General features: G+C 43.7%; 1 protein-coding gene across 10 annotated transcripts in view; it reads right to left on the reverse strand.

Annotated features, from left to right (window-relative positions):
- Carmil1 (capping protein regulator and myosin 1 linker 1) overlaps window positions 1-26,104 on the reverse strand; it is a 266,340-nt gene that overhangs the window by 88,250 nt on the left and 151,986 nt on the right. For all 10 annotated transcript variants that reach the window (XM_029547512.1, XM_029547510.1, XM_029547508.1 and 7 more), the window contains 5 exons: window positions 14,863-14,949; window positions 8,924-9,027; window positions 4,870-4,947; window positions 4,663-4,739; window positions 1,337-1,441 (listed from right to left, as the gene is read on the reverse strand). In XM_029547512.1, coding sequence (XP_029403372.1) covers window positions 1,337-1,441; window positions 4,663-4,739; window positions 4,870-4,947; window positions 8,924-9,027; window positions 14,863-14,949 — 451 coding nt within the window. The remainder of the gene's footprint in view (window positions 1-1,336; window positions 1,442-4,662; window positions 4,740-4,869; window positions 4,948-8,923; window positions 9,028-14,862; window positions 14,950-26,104) is intronic.

The raw sequence follows: 26,104 nt of genomic DNA on the forward strand, positions 1-26,104 counted from the left end.
GATTTCACTGACCCAGGCAGTGGAGTCCTATGAAGTCCCATACCACTGAGAACACCTGGTGCCACATGTGCACAAGCCGCTCTTCAGGTCTACAGAACAGAGGCTCAGTGGGCAAAGGCACCTGTTCCCAGGTCCAATGGCCTGAGTTCAGCCCCGTAATTCAAGGTGAGAGACAGAACCAATTCCTGTAAGATGTATTTACACACACACACACACACACACACACACACACACACACACAGAGTAGATAAATGGAAAAAAGTCAGACCTCATGATGAACTCAAAGCTGAGCAGCAGGAAGGAAAGAGACAGTGAGCAGGACACAGGGCAGACAGTGCACACACTACTCCTTGTGGGCATTTCCGACCTGGAGCGACACCTGTCACCAATGCTCCTAGAGAAAGGGTCTCCACCCAGGGGAAGGACCTCTACCCCCAAAGAGTTCAAGGGCCCAGGGAATGTGGGAAAAGAAGGGATGACTTCCTGCCAGTTCCTTGAGAGTTTGTCCTTCCAGCAATTCTCAGGACGTGTGCACACACTGAGAGCTCCAAAGGAGCCACTGTACAGCCATTCTCCGTGTGCACAGGTCAACAACACTTAAAACCTGAAACACTGTGGACTTACCACCAAAACCATCCTGCGTGTGACAGTCTCCTCTATGAGCAAGGAGGACTAAGCTCACAGCAGGATTGAAATACGTATTAGCTGAATGCGTATGTCAACGATATGATCAAACTTTAAAAGAATCTCTACAGAATATTAACCCTGACAGCTGGTTTAACAAGCTACCAGAAAACAAATCTTGATCAGTGTGTGTGTGTGTGTGTGTGTGTGTGTGTGTACATTCTCAAACACACATGACACCTCAACAACCAAACATCAACTATTCTTACTCTGTAACTACCTTGTGACAAATTGATTTCTTTGTATAGAAACAACATATAGTGAATATGACTACTAGTAGGAGTAGTAGAAATAGTTAAACTTTGGTTAAAACGCACACAAAAGCATGGTCTAGATAGAGGTTTAAAAAGACAATAGTCTCTGGGAAAACATCTCAAACTTTCTTCACTTTTGTACACTCACTGTGTCCATGCCCGGAACTCAACTTTTATGTGACATCTTTTACAGGGGCCCAAAAGCCACAGGAAAGACTGAACTAGACGACACAGCAAAGCAACACCACCCAGTGCGCACTATGTGCTGTCAACAGGTACGTCATTCTCCTGCCTCAGAAGCCTCTCTCACAGGCCTGTTCTGCCTCCCTTCTTTCCAGCATGTTCATAATCCCAAATATAACTCGAAAAGCTCTGGAGATGACAAATGAGTCACTTACTTCAAGGGCTCGGGAGACAGTTTTGTGCCTGAAAGATTGATTTGGATCAAAGCCAGAGAACTGCTGAAAAACTGCTTGAAAGACGGAGGGACTTCCTTTCCTTTCCTGGAAGAAAAAAACAAAACAAGATACAAGCATCAAAAGAGTGGGGACAGTCCATCCGTCTTGTTTATTGGGTATGCAGACAGGTGTGATACACAAAACCAGCCGTATATCCAGAAGAACATGAAATAAGAAACAAGTATCTAAATGATAACTTAAGAGTGTAAGACCATTACACTTACAAGACAATTTATTCCTATTTGTGGTTTCTTAAAAAAAAAAAAATCATTATGTTTTAGCCCACTGATCTTCAAGAAACATTTAAAAAACAAGGAAGTCAGACTAGAGTGTTATTCACCAAGGTTACAAGCTTTGCCACTTGACAGTCTCTGCGGTGCTCAGTGCTCAGTGACAGTTTATTAGCTTATTTGCCTACTGGTTTTTTATAGTGCTGGAGATTGAACCTAAGACTCCATGCATGGGAGGCAGGCATTCTAACACTGAGCCACACACACCAGGTTCTGTTTTTGAGACAGTCTCCAGCAACCCAGGCTGTTCTTAAATTCACTATATAGCCAAAGATAACCCCAAATTCCTTAGCCTCCTGTCTCTATCTCTCAAGTGCTGGGATGATAGAAATGTGCCATTTTCTTTTGATATCTTACTAAGTACCCAAGGCTGGCCCGAAACTTGTTAGCTTTCTGCTCCTGCCTTCCAATCACAGGGATGACACAGTAACGTCACCACAACCAGCGGGTAGTCTGACTGGATCAACAGGTAGGCTCAATGAGATGGTTACCTGAAGTGGAACTGAGGAACAGCACAGAAGGTGAATGGCATCAAGCCTGTTTGACCAGTAACCCATTTGTCTATCTCATTCACACCATAAACCTAACCATTTTAGGTCCAACATTATTATAAAGACAAAGTGGGAAATGGAGTGGCTGGATGCTGCCTCTCTTGCTATGCCAGTCAACGTGGATTAAGCCATACTGTTGAGTCAAACCTGTACTCTAACAGTTTGCAATGGAACGGGCCTCAAGCCCCCGCAACGCAGTGTACAGGCTTATCTTGTCCCATTCTCTAAGAACCCAGAATGGCTCAGCAGCGTGGAACACTGAGTTGATGCCCATGATGCCAAGTCATACAAAAGGCAGCAGGCATCTCAGGGGTCTGCCACATAATATACGACAGCATTTTACATGCGCAGAGGTCTTTAAAAAAAAAACAAAACAAAACCACTGATACTTGAGAGCTTTAAAAGCAATGTCTTAAAACATGACAATCTCCAGCTACTTGCAAAGGAAAATGTAAACCATGAGAATTTTTACCTGAGAAGAGAGAAAGTCGGATAAGCAGAGCTCTGGTGACAAGACATTAGATATCTCAGAGAGCTAATTCCAGATGTATATATCATATATTTCGGTAAGCATATGTGGCTTATATTGTTTGGATATACTTTTATGCCTAATCCTCTGCTTGTGTGTTGTTTTTTAACATTCCCTATATCCTCTTGTCCCCCTTTATAAGGGACAATGACCACTTACCACCCAGTGACAGGTGGCTTGGTCCTATGAGACTCTGTGACCAATGGCATGTGAAAGGACCTGATGTGACTCTTAGAAAGCAGCTTTCTGAGCCAGGACACATAGCCAGGATCATCCTGCCCTCTGTTATATCTTCTGGATATAGGACGCATCCTCCCAGGCTGAAGGTGACATGGCCAGCCCATATGGGACATGCAGACAACCCAGCATCTCTGATGGGCACACATATGAAACTAGATGTGAACAAAGCCTGACTCAACCTGGCTAACAATCTACACCTCAATACAAACACGCTAATTTTAACACAGTTACCAATGGCTTTTCCAGTCTATCTAAGCTAGACTGTTCTGGGTAGGAACAGCTTAATCATAATCTTTCACCCTGACAACAAGGCACTGTGTTAGCACTGCTCTGCTATATGCAAAGAACAGGGCCACTGAAGACCAATCATGGCAGAATTCACAGCGGCTGAACTCAAAAGAGCTGATTATACAAAAACCTTTATAAGACGAGCTGTCATCCTGTAATTCAGTTCCTCAGTCAATTACAGCTCTGTCAAACTGAGGCTTCGTGACCTGCCTCTAAACAAGACAGGACACTTTGCTGTCTGCCAGACTTGACATTCTCTAACTACACTCTATTGAGGAATCTGAAGCATATTTCTGATATGTAAAGGCTCATCTCTCCCCCTCTCGATCTTGTTTTGCTTGCTTGTTTGAGACAGAGCCCTGTGTGGTCAAGGCTCTTCTCAAACTCACTGTGTGAGTTGAGGATCACCTCACCTTGAACTCCCAACTCTCTTGCCTCTGCTAACTGGGATGATGCACATGTGCTTCCAAATGGAAGACTCTTGAAGTAATGGACCCAAAAGTATTGAGAAACATATTGGCATATTTTCAAGGCACTGAATAGAATAAAGCATGCCACCAAACTGAACTTTCTAAATAAGTCGAGTTATCCCCTTGACTCTATAAGACTTTTAAAAGGCTGGCTAGGGAATACAGAGAAGGCACTGCTATTAGGAGTATAACGGACACAATGCAATTGATGCCGTGGGCTCATGATCCTACACAACGAAGACTGAACTGGACTAATGCACAGGATGGCCATGAACGCTGCACCTGAGGGGAGTCAGGTGTCTCTCATCACTCTCTCCCTGCAAAGCGGCCAAGGTTATGAATCCTCGCTGCTGCTTCTAACGCACTGTGTCAGCAAGCATAACTCTAGAGGGAGAACTAAGTTGCTAAACTTAGCCCTCACCTCCTACAAATCACAAACATGAGCTCCAGGGTGACCGTTCCTCTTTGCTCTCGAGGCTGTTCATCTGAACTTCTAACCTCACCACTGAGAAGAAGCTGTCGACGGAGTACCCGTCCACACGTGTGGAAGCACACACTATCACAGAGCGCAGAGAAGCAGGCTAGTTAGAGACAAGCCCCTTAAAACTTGCGTTGCAACAAAAACCTTAAACTTTCAAGTCCCCCAAACTTACAGCCATGATTGAAGACTCATTTAAGATTAAGTCAGCTACAGAGGTCTACAAACCTGTAATCCCAGCTCTAGGGAGGCCGAGGCAGGAAGATTGGCATGAGTTTGAAGCCAGGCTGTAGTGTGAGGCCCTGTCTCAAACAACAACAACAACAACAATGTCTCCATTCATTAATCACTCTGTGTCCCTCATAACTCTTCTCAGAAGAAGAGACTCTAAGGCAGCAATGGTAGCAGGGACAGCCATACCTGTGAGAGAAGACAGATCTGGAGAGATTGAGCACAGCGAGACACTGAAGGCACCCCCGAAGGAGAGCACTGCACACCTGAAGAAGAAACGGGACATTAGTGCTTTTGCACAACCCTAGGTCCATGAGAATATTTCACTAAAGAGACAGGCCTCCACCCCATCAAAAGAGGCATTCCGAGAGGCAGAGCGGTAGAAAGAGGCATTACCATCTCCAGAGAACATTCTGTATTAGATAGATCCAGATGAACAATGGTGTTGGGCTGGGCCAAAAAATTGTACATGTGCTGGAAAGGAACAAAACGTAAGTGAAGGTTAGGCTCTAGAGAGACAGAGGCAAGTCAGTGCTTCAAAACCCAGTCACCCGCACGCCCTGGACCTTCTCAGCTGTTTCTCAGAAAGGTCTGCAGATGTTTCTGTTATTCTATCTCCTTTCCTAGGAGCAAAAACCCAAAGGGCGCTTAAAGTAAAGTGACACAGGCCAACAAATACGGCCAAGAGGGGACTCACTGCCATGCACTCCCCTTTACACAGGGCTTTGGTTTCTTGATCAGCTCGATTTTTATTCTGTAATTTGAGCATTGCTAGTTAACTTTAACTCTTGAGTCTAAAATATCCTGTGGATTGCAGTCACTTTATCAAGATCTAAGTCACTGTTGAGAAAAGTGCTATTTGAATTTGAGTCATAGATGATCTCAGGCTGTGTTCTCTTCTCCCCCCACATAATAATGTTTTCTTTAATCTTTAGAGACTTCTAAAAATCTAACAGGATTGTCCTGAGCAAAGTATTAGGAAAACAAAGCCAAAAGAACTCAAAATTCAAGTGCTGCCTAAGTATATTGGTTTGGGGTCTCAACGATGCCTAAAACTTCCTAGCCCCCACAACCCTGCATAGAAACAATGAAATCCATCCCTCTGACGTCCTTTAATTTCCCCAGTGTAAGCAGGAGCCAGAGCTCTCCAATGGCACAGTCCAAGTTCCCTGCCCCAGATGACTCCCTTCATTCTCCTCTGCTTCACTGGGTGCATGCAAGCCTATGACAGAGCCTCATTCCTCAGTCAACACTCATGAAATGCTGCACTGTGACTCTATGACACTTCAGAAAATTCTTTGCCAGCAAGGAATTCGAAAGAACATAAAACTAGCCTGGGTCTGTAACCTACCTTCCTTAAGGCATTTTATTTTGCTGTGGTTTTGCTTCTGTCTACCAGCAGGGGGAGCTCTTCCTGAAGTAGTGAGGATGCCCTTTGCATGTGGCTTTCCCAGAAAGCACAAGGCCAGGTGAGTGTGTGCACCTGCCGAGGACTTTCAAGCCTTGGTGTGTCCTTGGCTGGGAGCCCATGTTCACTCAGCCCCCACTGCACTCCACTGTACCCAAAGGCCGACTGGAACAAGCTGTACCTTCTGGACCAGGAAGTGTGGAGATTGTTATTCGAGTCTTATTACTTAATCTCTGACTTGTTTTTTATTTCCCTTTGCTTTTGTTTCATTTATTTTAATATATTTACTTATTTATTTTATGAGTATGCAGATGAGTGTATGTATGTGCACCCTATCCACACACACAGGAACCCACAGAGATCAGAAGAGGGCATCAGATCTTCTGGAACTAGTGTTATAGGTGCTTGTGTGCTGCCGTGTGGGTGCAAACCTAGATCCTCTGCTAGAATAGTAAGCACAAGTAACCCCTGAGCCATCTCTCCAGCCCCTATTTTATGTTGCGGGACTGGGTCTTATTCTGTAACCCAGGTTTGCCTGGATCTCACTTTGTAGCCCAAGCTGACCTTGAGCTCATGTCTATCCTCCTGTCTCAGCCTCCTGAGTACTAGGAATGTACCGTATCCCACCTCATGCAAGCTGTGGTCTTTTCCACGGAGCTCCTTGCTCTATCTTGGGAGGAATTGGGCTTAAGGATTATCAGTGACATGTACACTAGAGATGAAAAATGGGAAGTCAAGAGTCAGCAGGAAATAAGCTCTGTCCATTGACTTCATATGTGTGTGTGTGTGTGTGGGGGGGTGATTTTAATAAACACACACACACAAAGCTTTCACTGACCCTGCCTTATAGGTAAACTAAAACAAAATAAATGAGAATAAATCCCAGCGTTTCTCATCTCTGTGAAGCAGTCATTGTGGTTTGAATAGGTGTGGGCCCCCACACACTCAATGTTTGAGTGCTTGGCTCCTGTGGACTGGCACTCACTGATAAGCGGATATTAGCCCAGAAACTTAGAATACCGAAGATACATTATGCAAAACAGAAGAAAACCAAGAAAGATGACCATTGTGTGGATACTTCATTTCTCCTTAGAATAAGGAACAAAATACTCATGAAAGGATACAGGTACAGAGACAAAATTTAGAGCTAAGATGAAAGGATGGACTATCCAGAGACTACCCCATTCGGGAGTCCATCCCATCATCAGCCACCAAACCTAGATACTAATGCTCATGCCAGCAAGATTCTGCTGAAGGGACCCTGATATTGCGGCCTCTTGGGAGGCTATGCCAGTGCCTGGCAAACACCGAAGTGGATGCTCACAGCCAGCTATTGGATGGAACACAGGGCCCCCAATGGAGGAGCTAGAGAAAGTACCCAAGGACCTGAAGGGGGCTGCAACCCTGTAGGTGGAACAACAATATGAACTAACCAGTACCCCCTGAGCTTGTGTCTCTAGCTGCATATGTAGCAGAAGATGGCCTAATCGGCCATCACTGGGAATAGAGGCCCCTTGGTCTTGCAAACTTTATATGACCTAGCACAAGGGAAGGCCTGGGCCAGGGGGGGGGGGGGGGGGGGGGGGGGGGGGGGGGGGGGGGGGGGGGGGGGGGGGGGGGGTATAGGGAACTTTTGGGATAGCATTTGAAATGTAAATAAAGAAAATAAAGAAAATAAAAAAAAAAAGAGGTGTGGCCTTGTTGGAGTGGGTGTGGCCTTGTTGGAGAAAGTATGAGACTGTGGGGGCGGGCTTTGAGATCTCACATGCTCAAGCTTTGGCCAATATGAAACACAGTCACCTGCTGCCTGCAGATCATGATGTAGAACTCTCAACTCCTTGTCCAGTACCATATCTTCTTGTATGATACCATGCTTTATGCCTCGATGATAAAGGACTAAACCTCAGAAATTATAAGCCAACCTGAATTAAATGTCTTCCTTTATAAGAGTTGCTGTGGTCACGGTGTCTAGTCACAGCAATTGAAATGCTAAGACAGAAGTATACAAATAAAGGCCCTTTCCAAATGCCCACTATCTGCATGCCCTGTTGTCAAAGGGAGATTTCTCCAAAACTGTGACTGCATAAACCAAAAACTGCATAGTGACCAGAAGGGGCAATTTACAACAGAATGAGTTCATAACTAACTCCCCACAACATGAGGTTCTATCAAACATTTATATTACTATTCATGAGCATAAAACATCATGTTAAAATTGAGGTTTTTTTTTTTTTTTTTAAGATTTATCTTACATATGAGTGCTCTATCTGCATGTATACCTGCATTCCAGAAGGGGGCACCAGATCCCAGTATAGATGGTTGTGAGCCACTATGTGATTGCTGGGAATTGAGCTCAGGACCTCTGGAAGAGCAGACAGTGCTCTTAACTGTTGAGTCATCTCTCCACACCCCAGAATCCCCTCTCTCTCTTTCTCTCTCTCTCTTCCTCCCTCTCCCTCTCTCTGTCTCTCTCTTCCTCCCTCCCTCCCTATTTTGCTTTCACAACCAAACTCTAATGAGTAGCCCTTGATTACTTTTATCCTATTTATGGAATAGTCTATGACTGGGGTTATCTTAATGGCCTCTTTTAACAGCAATATAAATAAACAAGAAAACACAAGCATTAAAAAAAAAAAAAAAAAAAAAAAAAGATTAAGGCTCATGCCCTCAATCTCGGCACTGGAGAGAATGAATTAGGACAGGTACTGTGAACTGGAGGCCAGCCTGGCTGACTACACAGTGGGCTCCAGGCTCACACGTTCTCTCAAAACAAACAGCACCTGCATCCCAAGAACACTACTGAATGATGAAATAGCATTTCCAAAAAGGGTTTGAACCTCGGCATCATTAAGTGAGAAAACAACTTAATTACGGTGACAGGCAAATTCAATAAAAGCAGCCTCTGGAGTTTTCCTGACACTCCGCTGGCATTTAATGTGGTTGTAGAGGATGGTTGAGGAACAGGCTGGGACAACAGGGTCAGCATTGATGGCAGCCTTTCTGAAATGGCCGCTCCAGGGGCTGGACGTTTGAAAACCTTACCGAGAGGTCATCTCCACGGAGGGCGTTCCCTGAGAGGTCCAGGTGGGTGAGGGTAGAGGCAGTCAGAGGGTTGGCACTGAGGGACTGACAAAGGCTGTTCACCCCTGCAACAAGAGAAACCATCAAAGCTCAGCGTCCACTCTCAGAAACAAATGAGGCTCCTGCATTTCCACCAACAGCCCTGCAGTCGAGTCAACCTGCCAGACCAAGGGGCCAGAGCTCTGTCCTTGGAGGAGAGCACTGACTGTGGCTCCCTTGACAGTCCCTCTGGGAAGCCAGGCAGCTCACAGACAGCCTGCACTTTAGTCTTCAAATTTATCCAAGAACAGAATGTGTTTTACTTTCAAGTACCAGAGTGACAAAAGCCATCTAGCTGATGATTTTGAGCCTACACTTAATCCGATCGGATGATTCTGGACTTAGAAAATAGTATTTACATGTTACATATACAAATACTGGGCATGTTTAAGTATTGGATATTTGATAAAGGAATATATTGCTCCATTAAAGTGCATATATATGTACATATATATAGTTACTTATAGATTATATTTATATGTATTATATAATATATAAATATATGTTATATCTATTTACAACATAATCATATATATTGTAAATATGTATAGATAACATCACACACACACACATACACACACACACACACACACACACACACACACACACATATCTAAAAAGAGAGAAACTACCACCTGACAATCTACAGGCTAGCTCAGTGGCAGACACAGACAGATCAACACAGGGGCTTTCATTTCTGTGGGCTCTGCATCTGTGGTTCAGACAACCATCACAGAAATAAACTTTTTTTTTTTTAAGTTACACTTTAGATGTGACATCTAATGCTAGAGAGGCAGAGGTAAAACAGGATTGCTCACAATTTAAAAGACACCTGAACTACAGAACTACATTGTTTGAGGTAAGACCAGGCTACATGAGACTGCCAAAAAAGAAAAACAAAAAACAAAAAAACCTGAGCTATACACTTACGCCCATCTCAAAAACATCAAAGACATATATACTAGAATGAGTACAGACTTCTTTCATGGTCAGTATCCCCTAAGTGATACTCGGTGTGTGTGTGTGTGTGTGTGTGTGTGTGTATGAGCAACATCCTTTCTTTTATGGTAGCCTATATATTCATTTTTCCGTGTGTGTGCATGTTCATGGGTATATATGGGTGGGTGGGTGGGTGGGAGGGGAGACCTGTGCTCATGTAGGGGAAACAGCCAACCCCTGGAGCTGTCCACTTGGTTTATTGAGAGTTTATTGGTTTGTTTATATCTCACAGACCTGGGGCTCACTGATTCAATTAATCTGACTCATTGATAAGCCCCGGATCCCCCTATCTCCTCAGTGCTGGATGACGAGTATCAGCCACCAGGTCTGGTTTTGTTTTGTTTTGCATGTGGGTTTTGAAAATCAGACTTAGGCTCTCACACTTACAATGAAAGGGCTTTTTCCCCAGCCGTCTTTTCAGCTCCCAGTATTTACTGTTCTCCTTTTCATTGAATGACTAAGCCTAAAATATCTGGAGAATACCAGACGCTCATCAAGAAAAATCATTTATAAAGCCATGTATTTAAGTGAAGCATTTTAAAACCCAATAAATAAACTCCAAAATTCGAAGGCTAAATTAATCTGGACAGCAAAGAGGCCCTTGGCAAGTGGGGCACTTGGCCAGTAGCCAGCCTCTGACTAGACTCCAGAGAGACCCTGTTAACCAGCCCAGCTTTGTGCTCCTGAAGCAGAAGGGTCCCTCCCTTCCTGAGCCCATGTTCACACAAGGCCTGTGTAATAAGTTCACGAATGGCAGGAAGTTACAAAGCTAGAGTACTAGAGAAACTCGGGGCTCACGACCCAAATGCATCCCAGATTGGCATGCCATCCTCGGCTCTGGGTTTCATGGGATTCTGACCATGCTTGGTATTCAGGATTGGAGGGTTTACAGCTGGAAGAGGTGGTACCAGATGGTCCCGTCTTGACATAATCTGCCAGCCAGCAGGGTGCTTGTGTGAGTCCAGAAAGCCATCAAGCAGCGAGTGTCTGAGGTGAGTTAGGGTGTGTGTGGTAGGGGCCACGGGAAGATTTAAAAAAAAAAAATCTGTCTTCTATTATGGAGCCATGAATATACATGTTTTCTAGGACTAAAATATGTAACATTTGGTAGAAACTTAAAACCACAATTACGAAACTCTAAACCTTTAGAACCAACACATGTGCCTTTAAGGAACCTGTATTTAAAAAAAAAAAAATTGAACAATTCAAGAAACAGGTCTTACAAGGACAGTTTAAAATTCTATGAATCTTATTTTATAAAACAATCTTTAATATGTACTCTTACCTTACCTGAAAGAGACAAGTAAGGAAACTTTAGTCGTGGCAGGTTTGAGCAGGGTCAGGCTGTCCTCATCTAAGGACACAGAAGAACCCTGCTTTGCTGTGCAGTTACCCTATTCCTGTCACACTGGCTGGACAGGACAAGAGCGAGGGCAGGCTACCTCAGAACCAAAGCCTGTCCGGCAAAGGAAAGATGATCACTGTGCCCTTCTATTTTACCGTAATTAACAAATAAAGGCGCACAATGCATATTAATAAATGTAGAGAACTTCCATACATTTAGAAAAAAGATTGACACTGTAAATAGAAAACCTAGAAAGTCAAGTAGCAACATTCCAAGAAGATGCACAAAGAATTAAGGAAAGTCAGGGGAGTGCCCTAAGCTCGAGGTTCTCAACCTATAGGCCACGCCCCCCAAAGACCCTCAGACAACATAGATATTCACATTATAATTCGGAACAGCAGCAAAGTTACAGCGGTGAAGTCACCACGAAAATAATTTTATGGTTGGGGGAGGTCGCCGCATGAGGAACTGGATTACAGGGTCGCAGCAGGAGGAAGACTGAGAAACACTGTGATTAGAGAAACACCATACTCTCACTTGCTTGAGAGAACACAGCCACAGTGGCTCACGACCTTAACCTTAGCACTTGGGAGACTGAGGCAGGAAGGTTGCCATGAATTAGAGGCCAGCCTGAGCTACAGAAGGAGGGAGGGATCAGGAGTTCAAGGCCAAACTGTGCTCTGTGAAAGAAAGGGGTGGGGGTGGGGAAAGAATGAAAAGGGGGTATTGAATGCTGGTGAGAACAGAAGCAAAGTTATACAAATACTCCTGGGAGAGGGTGGCAATCAATACAAAATCTCTAAAATATGCATATAGCCTTTGAGCTAATAATTCCACTTAAGGAGATTTATCCTATAAAGGAAATCCAGCAAATCAGCAAACTTAGTGGCCAAGCTCACATCAATGACACTGGCATTGCTGAAGAACTTAAAGTTAAGCGTGTGGCAGGTTATTGAAATAAATCACGGAGTGTCACTTGCCAGGCTGAATCATCTTGTGGCCCCTGAAAAGTAAGTGTGCTTACTAACATCAACAACCACAACGCTCTGAGAAGCAACAGCTCGTGAAAGACCAAACACAGTACAACATTCAGCTCAGCATGCATGGCCAGACAGTCCGAACACAGCAGGAAAGTTGGGCCCAATGAGCGCTGACATTAAAAATAGCTTTTGCTTGCTTATCTAATCTATCGGTATCTTTGGCATATTTCTGAAGAAGAGAGGGGGCTCTTCTGAGAGTCCATTTCTGGGCACAACAAGGACAATGAAAAGAGGTGAATTTTAACTTGGGATCTGTAAATGCTTCCTGGCACAAGATCAGCAAACACTGACTTGGGAAAAATTCCCACTAGCAGTTGACATCTATGTGTTAGTGTTAAAGTGGGGTCCATGAGTATGCGCATGAACTGGTGAGGCTTATGGATCAATTTCAATTTCAAAACACTCCTAGTGTAACTCTATGATCAAAATAATGTGTGACTGGGTGGCCCACCATCCAGTGCTGCAGCACTTAATGGAAGTACAGTCAGTGGTGACAGCCTGAGACAGGGCTGGTGTGAAGCACAGCACTGAATGAGCCAATGGGCGGTGCGTTAAAACAGAGATTTGCAACGCAGCATGGGAGGGAGAGATGGGGAATGTGAACTCAGAGGTAGGAGCTTCAAATGGTCACTTGATTTTTGACAAGGGAGCTAAAACCATCCAGTGGAAAAAAGACAGCATTTTCAACAAATGGTGCTGGCACAACTGGCGGCTATCATGTAGAAGAATGAGAATNGATCCATTCTTATCTCCTTGTACAAAGCTCAAGTCTAAGTGGACCAAAGACCTCCACATAAAACCAGAGACACTGAAATTGNTAGAGGAGAAAGTGGGGAAAGAGAAAGTCATAATGAAGCCGAACATTACAATGACAGTACACAAATTGGCAGCTGGCACATGCAGGTTGTCCCAGGTTCAACTAAAAGTATATTGTAACCCGAGACAGCACAGCATGGTGATGGTAATGGTCACGATGTAGACGGGGATGACACTGCTGATGGCAGTGGTGTCGGTGACAGTGATGGTCACCTTGACACAGGTCACACTGATAGTGATGCTGACAGTGTGTGTGGTGATGGTTATGGGAGGTGACTATGAGGGTGATAGTGTTCACGATAGTTAGGATGGCAATGGCACAATGATGATTGATGGTGGCAGTGATGGTGACAGTCATATCAGTAGCCCTGAGGGTGAAAGCAACCTTGATGGCAATGGTTTGGTGACAGTGATGGCAAAGGTATAATAAGGGTGACAATATAACAATGATGAACGAAGGTGACAGTGAGGGTAACAGAATAACAATGGTGATGCTGAGTGTGACGGTGAGTGTGACAGTGATAGTATGGTGACTGTGATCATGGAAGGAAGTGGTGGCAGCTGCTGGCAGTACTGATTAAAGTACCTGAAGCTGTACCATGTTTATTAACTCATTGAATTCTACTACTACTACTACAAGTACTCCTACTAAAACAACAAAGTGACTATTCATTTCTTTCTCACAAATCAATCAGGAAACAGAGCTGAGGAGAGCAGTTCCCAGGAAGCGGGAAAGGTAGGCTCCAACCACAGGTTGGATTTGACTGACAGGCAGCACAGAGCACCTCTCAAGAAGTGGCAAGTTTTCCAACTCTAGAAGCCTCATTGAACCTCACTATAGTGCAGGCATGGTGCCAGGAACTGAAGATTTAGACACAAGAGCAGCATGGGCCCAAAGAGAGCCGTTCTCATAGGAAGGACAAGGTACCGAGACAGTAGTGCCTTGGGTGAGATCCATAAACAGACAAGGAAAGGAGCAAGTGCCTCTGGTGGTCTCAGAAGTGGGAAGCCATCTAAGCAGAGGCCACCACAGATGAACACTTGGTCAGGTCCACTGAAGCTCTGGAAATGAAAGGATGCTCAGACACTAAGCAAAACATGGAGAAAACTGAAGAGACTGAGCGTGGGGCTTTTCTAGTACTGTTCAGAGCCGCTGGTGGGCAGACCAATGGAGGTCAGAGGGACTTGGAGTGTGAGGAACAGACCTTAGAGAAAGATAAAAAATTCTGGGAACAGAGACTAGAACTGGGGGGCTATGGTGGTGACTCAGCACCAAGCCCCCGGTGTCTCTGTATGGAGTCGCTGGTCACTCTGACAGCTGGGGAAGTCAATATCTTTTGCCATAAATGAACCAAGAGAAACATGAACAGATGCCTTCAGGAAAGTGAGTTTCGAGGGAAGACGTAGCCAGTGAGGGAACACTTACTGACGCAAAGCTTAAAAAATTAGGACTGCAAATATATATTTCAAAATTATTTTCTATAACAAAGTCATTTAAATTTAGATTATTAGAGTTGAATTATACAATATCTTCACTTTAAAACTGCTATCATAATGTAAGCTGTATATTTTAATTAACTACATAGCAGGGTGATGTCTGTTCAAATGCAACAGGTATAAAAGTCTGAAACACAATATGAAGTAAATCACATAGACCGTACCTTTAGGTGACAATGAGGTTTTAGAGAGGTTCAAATGCTTCAATCCCTTTGGGAGTTTGGCAAATTGAATACTTAAGGAGGACACACCTGAGGGGGGGGGGAAACAGATTATTAGAATTTTCAAGTGCTTACACACATGACTGTTTTGCAATGTGTAAAACTTAAATATCATTCCAGGAAAGTGGTTGCACTTTTCTGTCTGAAGTCAGAGCTTCTTTTTTGAAGCCATTCTGTGTTATCCACCAGGTTGGAGAAGTAGCAGATTCTTAACACACACAGTGTCTAAAACTTTATTCTAATATCCTCCCTGTCACAATGCTGTTCACAGCAAATCTGTGACTTGTGAGCTGACTCAGTAAGCGCTCAGTATGCAAGCCTGAGGACCCGAGTCCAGTCTCCATCAACTAGATCTAAGAAAAGCCAGACATGGTGAGGCATGGCCGGGATCCTGCCACTGAAGAGGCAGAGACGGGCAGATTCCTGAAGCTTGCTGACCATTCTCACCAAACAGGCAAGGTTTACATAAGAGCTCCAAACTCAAAGAAACAACCTGGACAGTATCCTGAGAAATAACACTGGACACTGACCTCTGGCCTCCACAACACGAAACGCACACGTGCACACAGGCATATGTATCCATATGTGCATCCACATGAAGATGCACATGTAGCAACATAAAATAGTGAACAAATAAGCATGGAGCCTTCCCAAGGTCCTTCCAGTGGCTTCAGGTTGCAGGTGACCCGTTATCACCTGGGATATGTTCTCAGAGGTCAAGTTAAGTAGCAGTAAACAAGCTCTCCTAAACTAGGACAAAGTCTTAAATCCAGGCAGCTACAAAGAACTTCTGCCTATCTGTGTCTCTCTATGTCTCTGTCTCTGTGTTTCTCTATGTCTCTGTCTGTCTTTGTCTCTCTCTCTCTCTCTCTCTCTCTCTCTCTCTCTCTCTCTCTCTCTCTCTCTCTCTGTTTCTCAATAGGTAAATAAAATACAACTTCTCTTAGGATGGATATGCAGAGCTTTTCCTCATGTTTGAAACCTCTGTTTTAATGAGTTCATTTCTCTTCGGGATAAACAGATGCTGTTTTACTATTGTCAAGAACAGGGTAATTTTAACTACTCAAGTAACAGCTTCCTTATTACCAGATGAGTTCCTGTGCTTAATTAGCGTATGGTTAGCAACCTTCCACTGAGTATCGGAGACGCTTTAAACTCCAGCAAGTTGAGGTCTGCGGCTGGGGATAAATCACAAAGAAATTCTCATATTTAAAATCAGGTGTCTTCTGACCTTCATGGGAAGTGTGGGAGACTGGAAATGCCAGCTCACACACTAAGGAACTGCAAGGGAACTACATGTTCCTATAAATGCAAATGTGGAACAGATAAGCATGTGCCCTTTCTAATGTCCTTCAAGCAGCCCCGGGATGACGGTGAACTATGCTCCCCACAGGAATTACAGACTCTCTGAGAAAAAACCCAGTACCAGACCTGAGAAACCTTTACTCAAGTTGTTGGTTGGATTAGTCCAAGTGCCACACTATTGCTGGCGCTCTTGGTTACCTACCACTCAGAACCTGAAGATAAGTACCTTTTGACAAAGACACTTCAGGCACAGAACTAGCAGAGTCAAGCTAGATTTAACATAAAAACCTCTAAATTGCCAAGGGAGGGACACAATCAATGGTTTTTCTTAGCCAACTGTAATATCGATAAACTATAACAATGCCCACATGGCAAGATATCCCTCCAGGCACAATGGTGGCACTCACCTTGGCAGTACCCAACAACTGTCTAATTGGACTTATGGCCCAATCAATAGAAGGGAAATTGTGTCTGCTACTAGAACCCTAGCTAACTACTTGAGGCTAGTGAGGCCATGAATTTTAAAGGAGATACTACTATCACTTTAATACACCACCATAGTCCCTCACTGCATTCCAAATCTTGTCATTATACCAACAGATATGAGTAGCTCTCGCCTCTCCTCAAAGCTTCTATTGACAGCAAACGCACATTGTTACAGAAAACCACAACGGGTCATAACGCAACACAACTACACACTCAGGCTCGTGGACCATTATAGAAGAGGAAGCAAAGAAGACTGAAAGAACCAGAGGACAGAATGTGAGCTACAAGATTGTATCTCTAGAAGTGACTCACCCACAATTCCTTAATCTGGCTGCCTAAACAAGCCTGAACAACAATACTATCCACTGACATCTTACTGCGAAGGGGAGGTCTCATGGGAGCCTACCACTAGACAAAAAACTACAGGCAGTAATAATGAGTGTGGAAAATAGGGTGAATTAGCCTCTTCAAAGGATGAGTCCCTTAACTGGTTATTCAGCGCAGAGTGACCAACCCCGACACAATGTAAACACAAGCTACACTAAACGGGCTCAGCAGGTTTATATGTTTTTAACAGATATTTTAATAAATTTATATATTTATCCATGTTATAAATTTACATGCTTATGCATGTATAATGTAACAGCAATAAAAATGAACAATCAGTGGGGGGGTGGACATAGGAGAAATTGGAGCAAAGGGATATGAAATGGGATAGAGGGGGTGGCAGGAAAAGGGGATGTAATATCATTTTTTAAAGTTTTTTAAAAATTAATTTAAAAATTGTATAAGACTATGAATGTTTTAAATATCCAAAAGTCAAAGTGGCTTATCTGAAAAAAAAATATCAGATGGCTAGGAGACATACTTAGAGAATGTGCTTATAAGACAAAATGGGAAACCTTGGGGGAAAAAAAGCATCAAAATCACAAACTCAAACAAATCTTGTGTAGTTGTAATAAAATAAGTTAGATTTCCCAAGTATGACCAGAGAAACATGTAACACTTCACTAATGAAGAAGCTGTAATTACTTTAGTCTGTATGCTGTGATCGGCATTCTGAAAATATATTGAATGAGTCTGACAGAAATAGAGAGATAGCACATGCATTCCTACAAACAAGCACATACACACAGAAATGGTCAGTGGTGGCCATGTGTTAAATCACAAAGTATGTCTCAATAGTGGAATAGTCCTTTAAAAATAAAAGACTAGACAGGAACACTCTCTAACCGCGATACTGTATGTTTTCTAAATGATACTAATGTGTGATAAAACTAGAAGCGTAATAGAAAAGTGATCAGGAAATCTCTAGATACGCAAGCCTTAAGCAGTATAAACAACGTAGCAAATAAAGCCAGAAAATCTAAGTAGAAAATATTGACTGAAAGAAAACTGTGACACTAACATTCATGAAATATGATAGAATGGTTAGTCATACAAAGTGATAATAAATTTAACAAAGGAGGTTCTTTAAAAAATCTAACAGAATTAATAAAACTCGCACAGACTGGTGAATATAGGACTCTCAGTGAATGGCCTACAGACACTACAGAAAAAAGCAAAAAGACAAGCTTAAAAAGTATCATTTTAAAGAAAGTAGACAAACTCCTTAGAAAAAGACACAACTAAAGCTCATGCAAGAAGAAACAGTTTATCCATATAGCCTTCTACACCTTCAGGAATACCATCTGCAACTATTTTAGTTCTGGATATTGGAGCCGGGGCTTTGCACACGCTGAGTAAGTGCTCTACCACTGAGCTACACTCTCATGCTCAAGGATTTAAATCTCCAAAGTCCTTTCTACAGAAACAAAAGCCATCAAGCACATTACAACTTCCTGCTCTCTAAATCAATATTTATAAAGTTCTGCTACTTATGCTCAACCAGATTAATCTATCAAAACAGATGTCACAGTGTAAGTATCATTTCTAGGGACAGGGGAACAGTGGTGGGATGCAACCCCATCAGGTAAAGTGTTGCAGGAGTAACACTCTGTCTTCTTTCTCCTGGTAGTGATGGCACAGGAGTCTACACTTTGCAAACACTCGAGGCAATATAAGCAGGTGCTGTAGTTTTGATGGGTCTTGAATAAAGGACCTGGTGCTGAGGTCACATCTCTTGGGCCTCCAAGGGGTGAGGCTTTGTAGGGGCCGCTTCATGTCCTTAGAGACGTGTGTTCCAAGGGAACTGAGTAACTCTGGGCTCTCCCTCTTTCATCCCTCACTTATGATACTAGTGGTTCTATATACACTAGTAGTACATCTATACACAATGTACTACCTCAGGACAGGACCAGAAGCTCCAATCAACTGTGGAACGGCACGGTCTGAGCTGTGAGGCCGGGTCAGCCCTTTTCCCCTCTGTCCAGGCCACTGTGAGTAAGGGAAGTAGACTCGACTTAATGGCCTTCTGGGAATGCTCCTTATCTCCCTAGGTGAGAAGTTAATTCAAGACGTAGAAACCAAGTGTGGTGGCACACCCTGTAATCCCAACACTCCAGAGGCTGAGGCAGGAGGACTGTGAGTTCAGTTCTGGCCTGGGTTAGTTACATCATGAGATCCCATCTCAAAACAAACACACTAAAAACCTTTTATGTGCGGCTGGGAGAATGAGGAATGCCAGACTCCCACTTTTAAATTGACAGGCATGAGCACTGTCCACTCTTGGTGAGTCATTTTCCATGATATGTTTTTCTGCTTAGCAAAATGCATTCTGTAACACTAATTATCACTATACAATATCCCTAAAGCCACATTCTGTACCTCCAAATCACTCTAAAGCAATACCTACTAGAACAAAGATGTATCCGCTAAACATTACCGCCGGGCCTCAGCCTTCTCGTATCCGGGCTGACTGCACTTTTTCTAACTTTCCTCTTTGAGGAGACGCAGTTTTTAAACAGCAAATTCGTGTTTGTGTTGGAAATATGCTGGACACCATGTTAGGCTGTGAACGGCCGCACTCAAATCAAAGACAGAAATGGACGTGGGCTTTAGGTGTAAGTGTGCTTTATACAACCAGGCATACCCATTACCTGTAAACATGCTTTTTAAAAGGAAGGTACTCCCCCCCCCCAAAAAAAAAATAGGTAGCCCAGCAATATTTTCTTTGGAAATACAGCAGAGCAACTCAAAGCAGTACAAGTGAAGTTCAAGTACATGCAAATGAAGTCATGTACATCGGAATGCTTTCAAATGGGTTGAAAAGTGGGGAGAACTATTAAAGGCAGATAACTAAAAGCAAAGATAAGTATCTTTTTTATGAAATTTCAGGCAAGAAACATATAATGGCTGCAAAAGAAAATATGTAATTAGAAACATTTTTCTCACATAGGCCAGACTGCCCTTGAACTCCTGCTCCTCCTGGGCCCCACCTGCTGAGTATTATGGTCATAGACATTTGCCAGCACACCTGCCTTTAAAACATAGTTTTAGATCATAGAGGAGAAGACTATAGGGAATCATTGTTCTTGATGATTTAAAAACGTAAGAACAAAAAAACCAAGTTCTGAAATGGGCCTTATTAAAACCGCTCCCGTCTGCCTTGGTGGGATGTGGCATCTATTAACACAGTTTCTTCAACAGAGTAAAAGGAAGGGAGGAGAGAGGAGAGGAAGAAAACGGGAAAGAATGGAAAGTTGAGAATACAAGAAAAAGAGTATACGTTCATACACACACCGCTGAAAAGTGTTATGTGTTTACTCTGAGGAAGAGAGAGATGAGACACTGGTCAAGAGAGCTCTGTGAGCTGCCACACTAACATCCTGCTTTGGCACCGAGTCTCAGTGGGTACAAGGATGTAGATGTTGACAGGTGAAAAGAAAAAAAACACAGATGCTCTGCGCTGGCTGCAGCTGGTTTGCCAATGGCAAATTAAGTGATCACAAATGAACAAGATCATTATGGAAAGGACAGGAGACATGATGAAACTTTGGGCCAAAACTATCCAGTTCAATCATTCGAACAAAACAAAATAAAACGGGGCATAAGAGCTGAATGGTAGCCTAGCGGGCTGATTAAAGCATCCGCGGGAGGGCTGGAGAGGTGGCTCAGCCTTTAAGAGCACTGACTGCTTTTCCAGAGCTCCTGAGTTCAATTCCTAGTCAACCATATGGTAGCTCACAACCATCTGTAGTGGGGATCTGATGCCCTCTTCTGGTGTGTCTGAAGACAGCAACAGTACTCACATACATGAAATAAATAAATAAATCTTAAAAAATATAATAAAACTTATATTTAAAAAGAAGAGCAAGAAAGTTTTTAAAGACAAAAAAAAAGCATCCACTGGAGATTTCATTAGACAGGTTACTTTCCCAAATGGTTTTAAAAATCATGTAGAAGATGTATATTTCCCTTCAATATGCAACTGTTTTAGCTTCCTCTATTTCAAAGCATTTTTATCTAATGAAAAAGTAATTATACAATGTTTCATATGCTAATTTGCTATCCATCATTATTAACTTCCACACACAGGCAAATTAAATTTGACATTGTAAATTTAACCCTATTAGTCACATGCCCACTTAAAAGCTTACAACACCATATACAGTTTCAACACTGGGCCACCCTAGTGTCACAGAGATGCTCATGGTGAGAAATGGGATCAATAGGCCCTGGAAAATCTAAAGCATTATGCTAATAAGCTAACCAAATTCTGCCTGCAGAGCTCTAGCAATGTGATACAGGGAAACTCGAGTCCTGTTTTGTGTCTTTCAGGAAGCACATAGAAGCACAGTGACTGTCACCACTTGGAGAGCTGAAACAGATTGAAGGACATGTGCTATGAAAACCCTATGTCAAAAACAAAACCAAGCAAAACACAAACCCACAGAGATACAGACACCAAATATATCCAATCACATGTTGAAATGCTTAGACTTCAGAGCTGAAGGGAGGGCTAGCTGAAGAACAACGGCTGCTCTCCCAGAGGACCAAGTTTCCATCCTAGCACAGAGCTGTGAATAACTCCAGTTTCAAGGCATCAGACATCCTCTTCTGGACTCCATGGGCACCAGGCACATACAGAAAAACATGCAGGCAAAACACCCATACTCAAAAGATAAAATGGAAAACAATTAAAAAAAAAAAAACCTCTACCACTTCCTGCTGAAAAGTGGAGAGAAACGGAAAGGGAGTAAATAAAGAAGTAAAATGCAATGATCTCCTATTTCCCAGACAAAAGAAAAGTCAGGTGTAGTGGCCCATGCCTGTAAACTAAGAAAGAGGGTCCTCATGAGCTCAATACAAATCTGGACCACATAGTGGGTTCAAAGAAAGCCTGGGCTACAGGGCAAAAGGGCTACAGGGCTGCTGGGCAACGGGGTTACAGGCTTACAGGGCTACAGTACAGGGTTACTGGGTCACTAGGCAACAGTAACAGGGCTACAGGGCTACCAGAACTACAGGATCATAGGGTTACACACAGTTACAGGGAAAGAGGGTGATGTGGTTACAGGGTTAAAATACAGCAATAGGTCATAGGGAAACAGGGCTACAGGACAGGGAGGGAATTAGGAAGATAGAAGACAGAGCTGTTAAGGGGGTAGGGGAGAAGGGGAAACCAAAGAAAACAATTAAGAAGAGAGAATTTGAAAATAAAGGGATATTGCTGGATGGAGATGGAACAGAGTCAACATACCTAACTTTTATAGGTTCTGAAATACAAACCTATGATTTAAAATAGTGCATTACTCTATTTAACAATAAAGATATTAGATAAGGTTAACATGGTCCATCAAAGAAAGTGCCATTTTATATCTGCCACAGAGAAACTTGACATTTGAATCACTAAAGCTTTTAAGAAAACATTTTGACATATAATAGAATAAACTAACTTGTTCATATAGCACAGGACTGCTTAACTCCTCTTCCGAAGGAAACCTGTATAAGCAGAATCAAAACCCACCGAGCACAGTATACTGGCTAACAGTGAGGCAGGAAATTGCAGGAGCGAGTCTGCACACATGGTCCCTTCCATTGCTGTCCCAGGCACATGAAGACATAGGAGTTTCCTCCCCCTTAATTAAGGTATGGGCAAGAATATCTGCACTGCATCTTCTCTAGGCTATGTCTGTCACCGAGTAAAGTCGGATTTCTTGAATGCACAGCAATGGGCTGTTCTTCCTCGTCTATCTACTGTCTCCTCTTTTTCTCAGAACATCTCCTGGTATGAACACTATCATTATTAACTATTCTAAACATGAACAAACTCCTAAGACACTGAGAAGTTAGGTGCCATCTGACACAACTTTGGCAAAAAATTGGGAGCCCAGAATCAAATCAAGTCCATTCATCACGACTTCTGAAACATATATACCTCAAGAGACCCAAAATAAATAAATAAATATAGCCACCAAAAAATGTAAGCAACAATCCCAGGGGCTATTTCTTTCATCTTATTTTGAACATCAAATAAGAGTCACCAATGATGGTCAAAATAGAAACACTGGGACCAGGTCAACCCTTACAATATAAATGGCAGTAAGGTGGGAATCGAAATCACCTTTAAGTTAGCATAGAGCTGGGTCAGGCACCCCTCCCCTTGGATTCAGCAGGTTCCTGGTTGGCACTGCAGTTCAGTTGAAGGTAGCCAATGCCTCTCTACAGGCCACGTCTACCTGCTGAGGGGGCCCCCTACGTGGGCAAACAAGCTCTGTTTGGGAGAAGATGAGTTACACAGCATATTCAGGGAAGAAAGCTGCCAACCACTAGGTCAAGAATAACCATCTTTACCTGCACAGCCCTGCTTCCTTATCCACTGGCTGACTCTCCTTGCCTCCGATGCTCCTGGGACCACCAGGAACCACACAGCACACCTGGCTCCTACCCCTATCCTTCAGCCTGATATTTCGCAATCAATAAATTTACAATGCTCTTCATTAACCTGCAAGAGAACCCAGCCCCTTCATTAAGGAAGCAGCTGGGCAGGGAGACTTTACAGTTAGAGCTCTCCTTCCTCTACACCACGGGGTGCAGTGGCGAGCATCGATGTCTCTCTGGTTTGTTTCTTTTGTCCCTGTGGTGAACCTCTGGTCAGGCCTTAAGGCTTTCCAAAGATCCTCCAGCACCACACCTGACCTCCTATCAATTTTATTTCTATGGCTTCTAGTTCACATTTCCATCCAAGTGTCTAGCAGCAGCCCCTCGGCTGAGCCTTCTGTTCTTTCACCTGTGCCAGTGGTTCACATGCCAGTTTACTGACATCTGCCTCAGAAAGATAATATACTGTCCACCCAGGGCTCACTAATGTTACCAGGGCTCCACCCCTTCCTCTCTGTCCTTCATGAATTAACGTCTTTCTCTGATGGCCACGGTCCTATCCAGACCTACACACTGACCATCAAACCCTGCCTTCCCCCATGCCCCATTTCCTCAGACTGCCTGTCTCTCCTCTACTGTCCTACAGTCTCTGGTGCCTGTGGGACCTCCGCGCTGATGGCCAGTATCTCTAATAGCTCCTGTGAGCTCGTCCATCAGGGGTGATTTCCCTTCCGATTGCCTGGGGGTTGAGTCTTTGTCTCCGGGAGGACTATGAGGTGGTATCACTTAATCTCCCTGCTTCTGTAGCACTTAGGCCGACACCGTGAAGCCCATATCCTGCAGCCCCGTGAGAAAGCTTGAGAGTTTCATTGCTTATTTCAAGGTTTTGCCCAATTTAAGCCATTTAGGTACTGAGTATTTCCAGATTACCAGTCTTATACTGGCCACCGTTAAGCTCCCAGACGCATCTGAATTACGGATTCTCTCTTTCTCTGTGTGAAAGTGAGGCTTGAGACCCACTATCCATCCCTTCCACCTCCCTTTCTTCCTCTTCACTGTCCAGCTTCTCTCATGGGATCCCTGTTTTCGGACCCCAGAGGGAGCTCATCTAATCTATCCCTTCTCCCTTCAGCCCCGTAGCCATAAGAAGTGGCCAATGAGCTTCTGCATCTCCCTGTCTCTGTTAGAGAATTTACCCATCAAATCAGAACCCAGCTTGGGGAGGGGTGTTGGCTGGAGGTACATCCTCTTCCCTCTGCAATTCCTCATTCATGCAAGTAAATTTCATCTGGACAGCCAGCGCCACCACGGATGAGTTTCTGAATACGTATAGCAACAGCCACAATACTCCACGGGAGCCGGCTGGCTCTGTCACTCTTTAGAGATGTTCTCAGAGACGGCATTGTTTGCTTTAGACTTTCAACTCCTCTAGGGGCATCTCCGTACTCACACAGTAGGGTCCACTAATCAAGCAGACAGGTCCCTTTATGCCTCAGAGAAGGTCGCCGCCCTTCTCCTTCTGATGGCTCAGACTGAGCTACAGGTCTTACCCTCCATAGCAAGGGCAAGGCAGCTGTCGTGACAGTGTGAAGGCACTCCACTTCATAACACAGAGAGAAGGGCCATACTGGGATCCCCTGCCTCCAACCCATCAGAGCTGCTCCACCCTCAGCCTCAGCCTACCATTCACAGCAGCTGATGCAGGAACAGCATCAGTGCCCTTCCCTGAGCTTGGGGTCTCTTGCCAGTTGTCACAGCCGCTCTGATGATGATGTATAGCCGTCATGCATAAACACCATCTGACCCAATCAACCCAAACACTCTCTTTCTCTGCTCACTAAATCACACTTTATGTGCCCTCCACACGAGCCCATGATCATTTGAAGGCTGCAGCCCTCTCCTTTAGATTCTGCTATGACAAATGGTCCATGCTGTACATAACCAGGGTTTGCTATATCAATATTCATATCACAAGCCAACAGCCAAACTTTCTGACAGCTGCCCAGTGAGACTCAGGGTGCCTGGTTCAGGGGACAGAATCAAACGCTTAAAGCCTCGGAATTCTGTCCTGTGAACACAGTGATGGCCTGTTTGCTTCAGGTTTCACTTCCTTTGTAAAGCGTCTTCCCTGGCCCAGCTTCTCTTCTAGGCCACAATCCTCCTTTCTGACCCCATCCCCACCTTTCAGTTGTTTGAAAATATAAGTCATTGCCATTGAAAAGCTGACTACCACTGCCGTGGTGGCACACACCTATAGTTCCAGGGTTTAGGGAAAAAAAGAGGCAGGACAGACAGGAGCTCAAAGATGGCCTAAGTTATATGAAAGCCCGTCTCGGAATAAACGGGAAAAGAAAGAAAGAAAGAAAAAAAAACCAAGTTACTACTCTTTTGATTGAAATTTCAACATTTTATACACGGCTAAATTTCCTAGTATATTGCTATCTATAATTTAAAATGCTACCAAGCATATTTTGATAATTGGCCTACATAAAAAGAATCAATGAACAGGCTGTGTGGTGTAGAGGTATAATCGTAATCCCAGCACTCAGGAGACGAGGCAAGAGGTTTGTTTTAAATTTGAAGACACAAATCTCTCTCCTCCACCCTCCTCCTCCTCCTCCTCCTCCTCCTC

Source organism: Mus pahari, chromosome 16 (assembly GCF_900095145.1).
Source record: "Mus pahari chromosome 16, PAHARI_EIJ_v1.1, whole genome shotgun sequence".
NCBI lineage: Eukaryota > Metazoa > Chordata > Mammalia > Rodentia > Muridae > Mus > Mus pahari.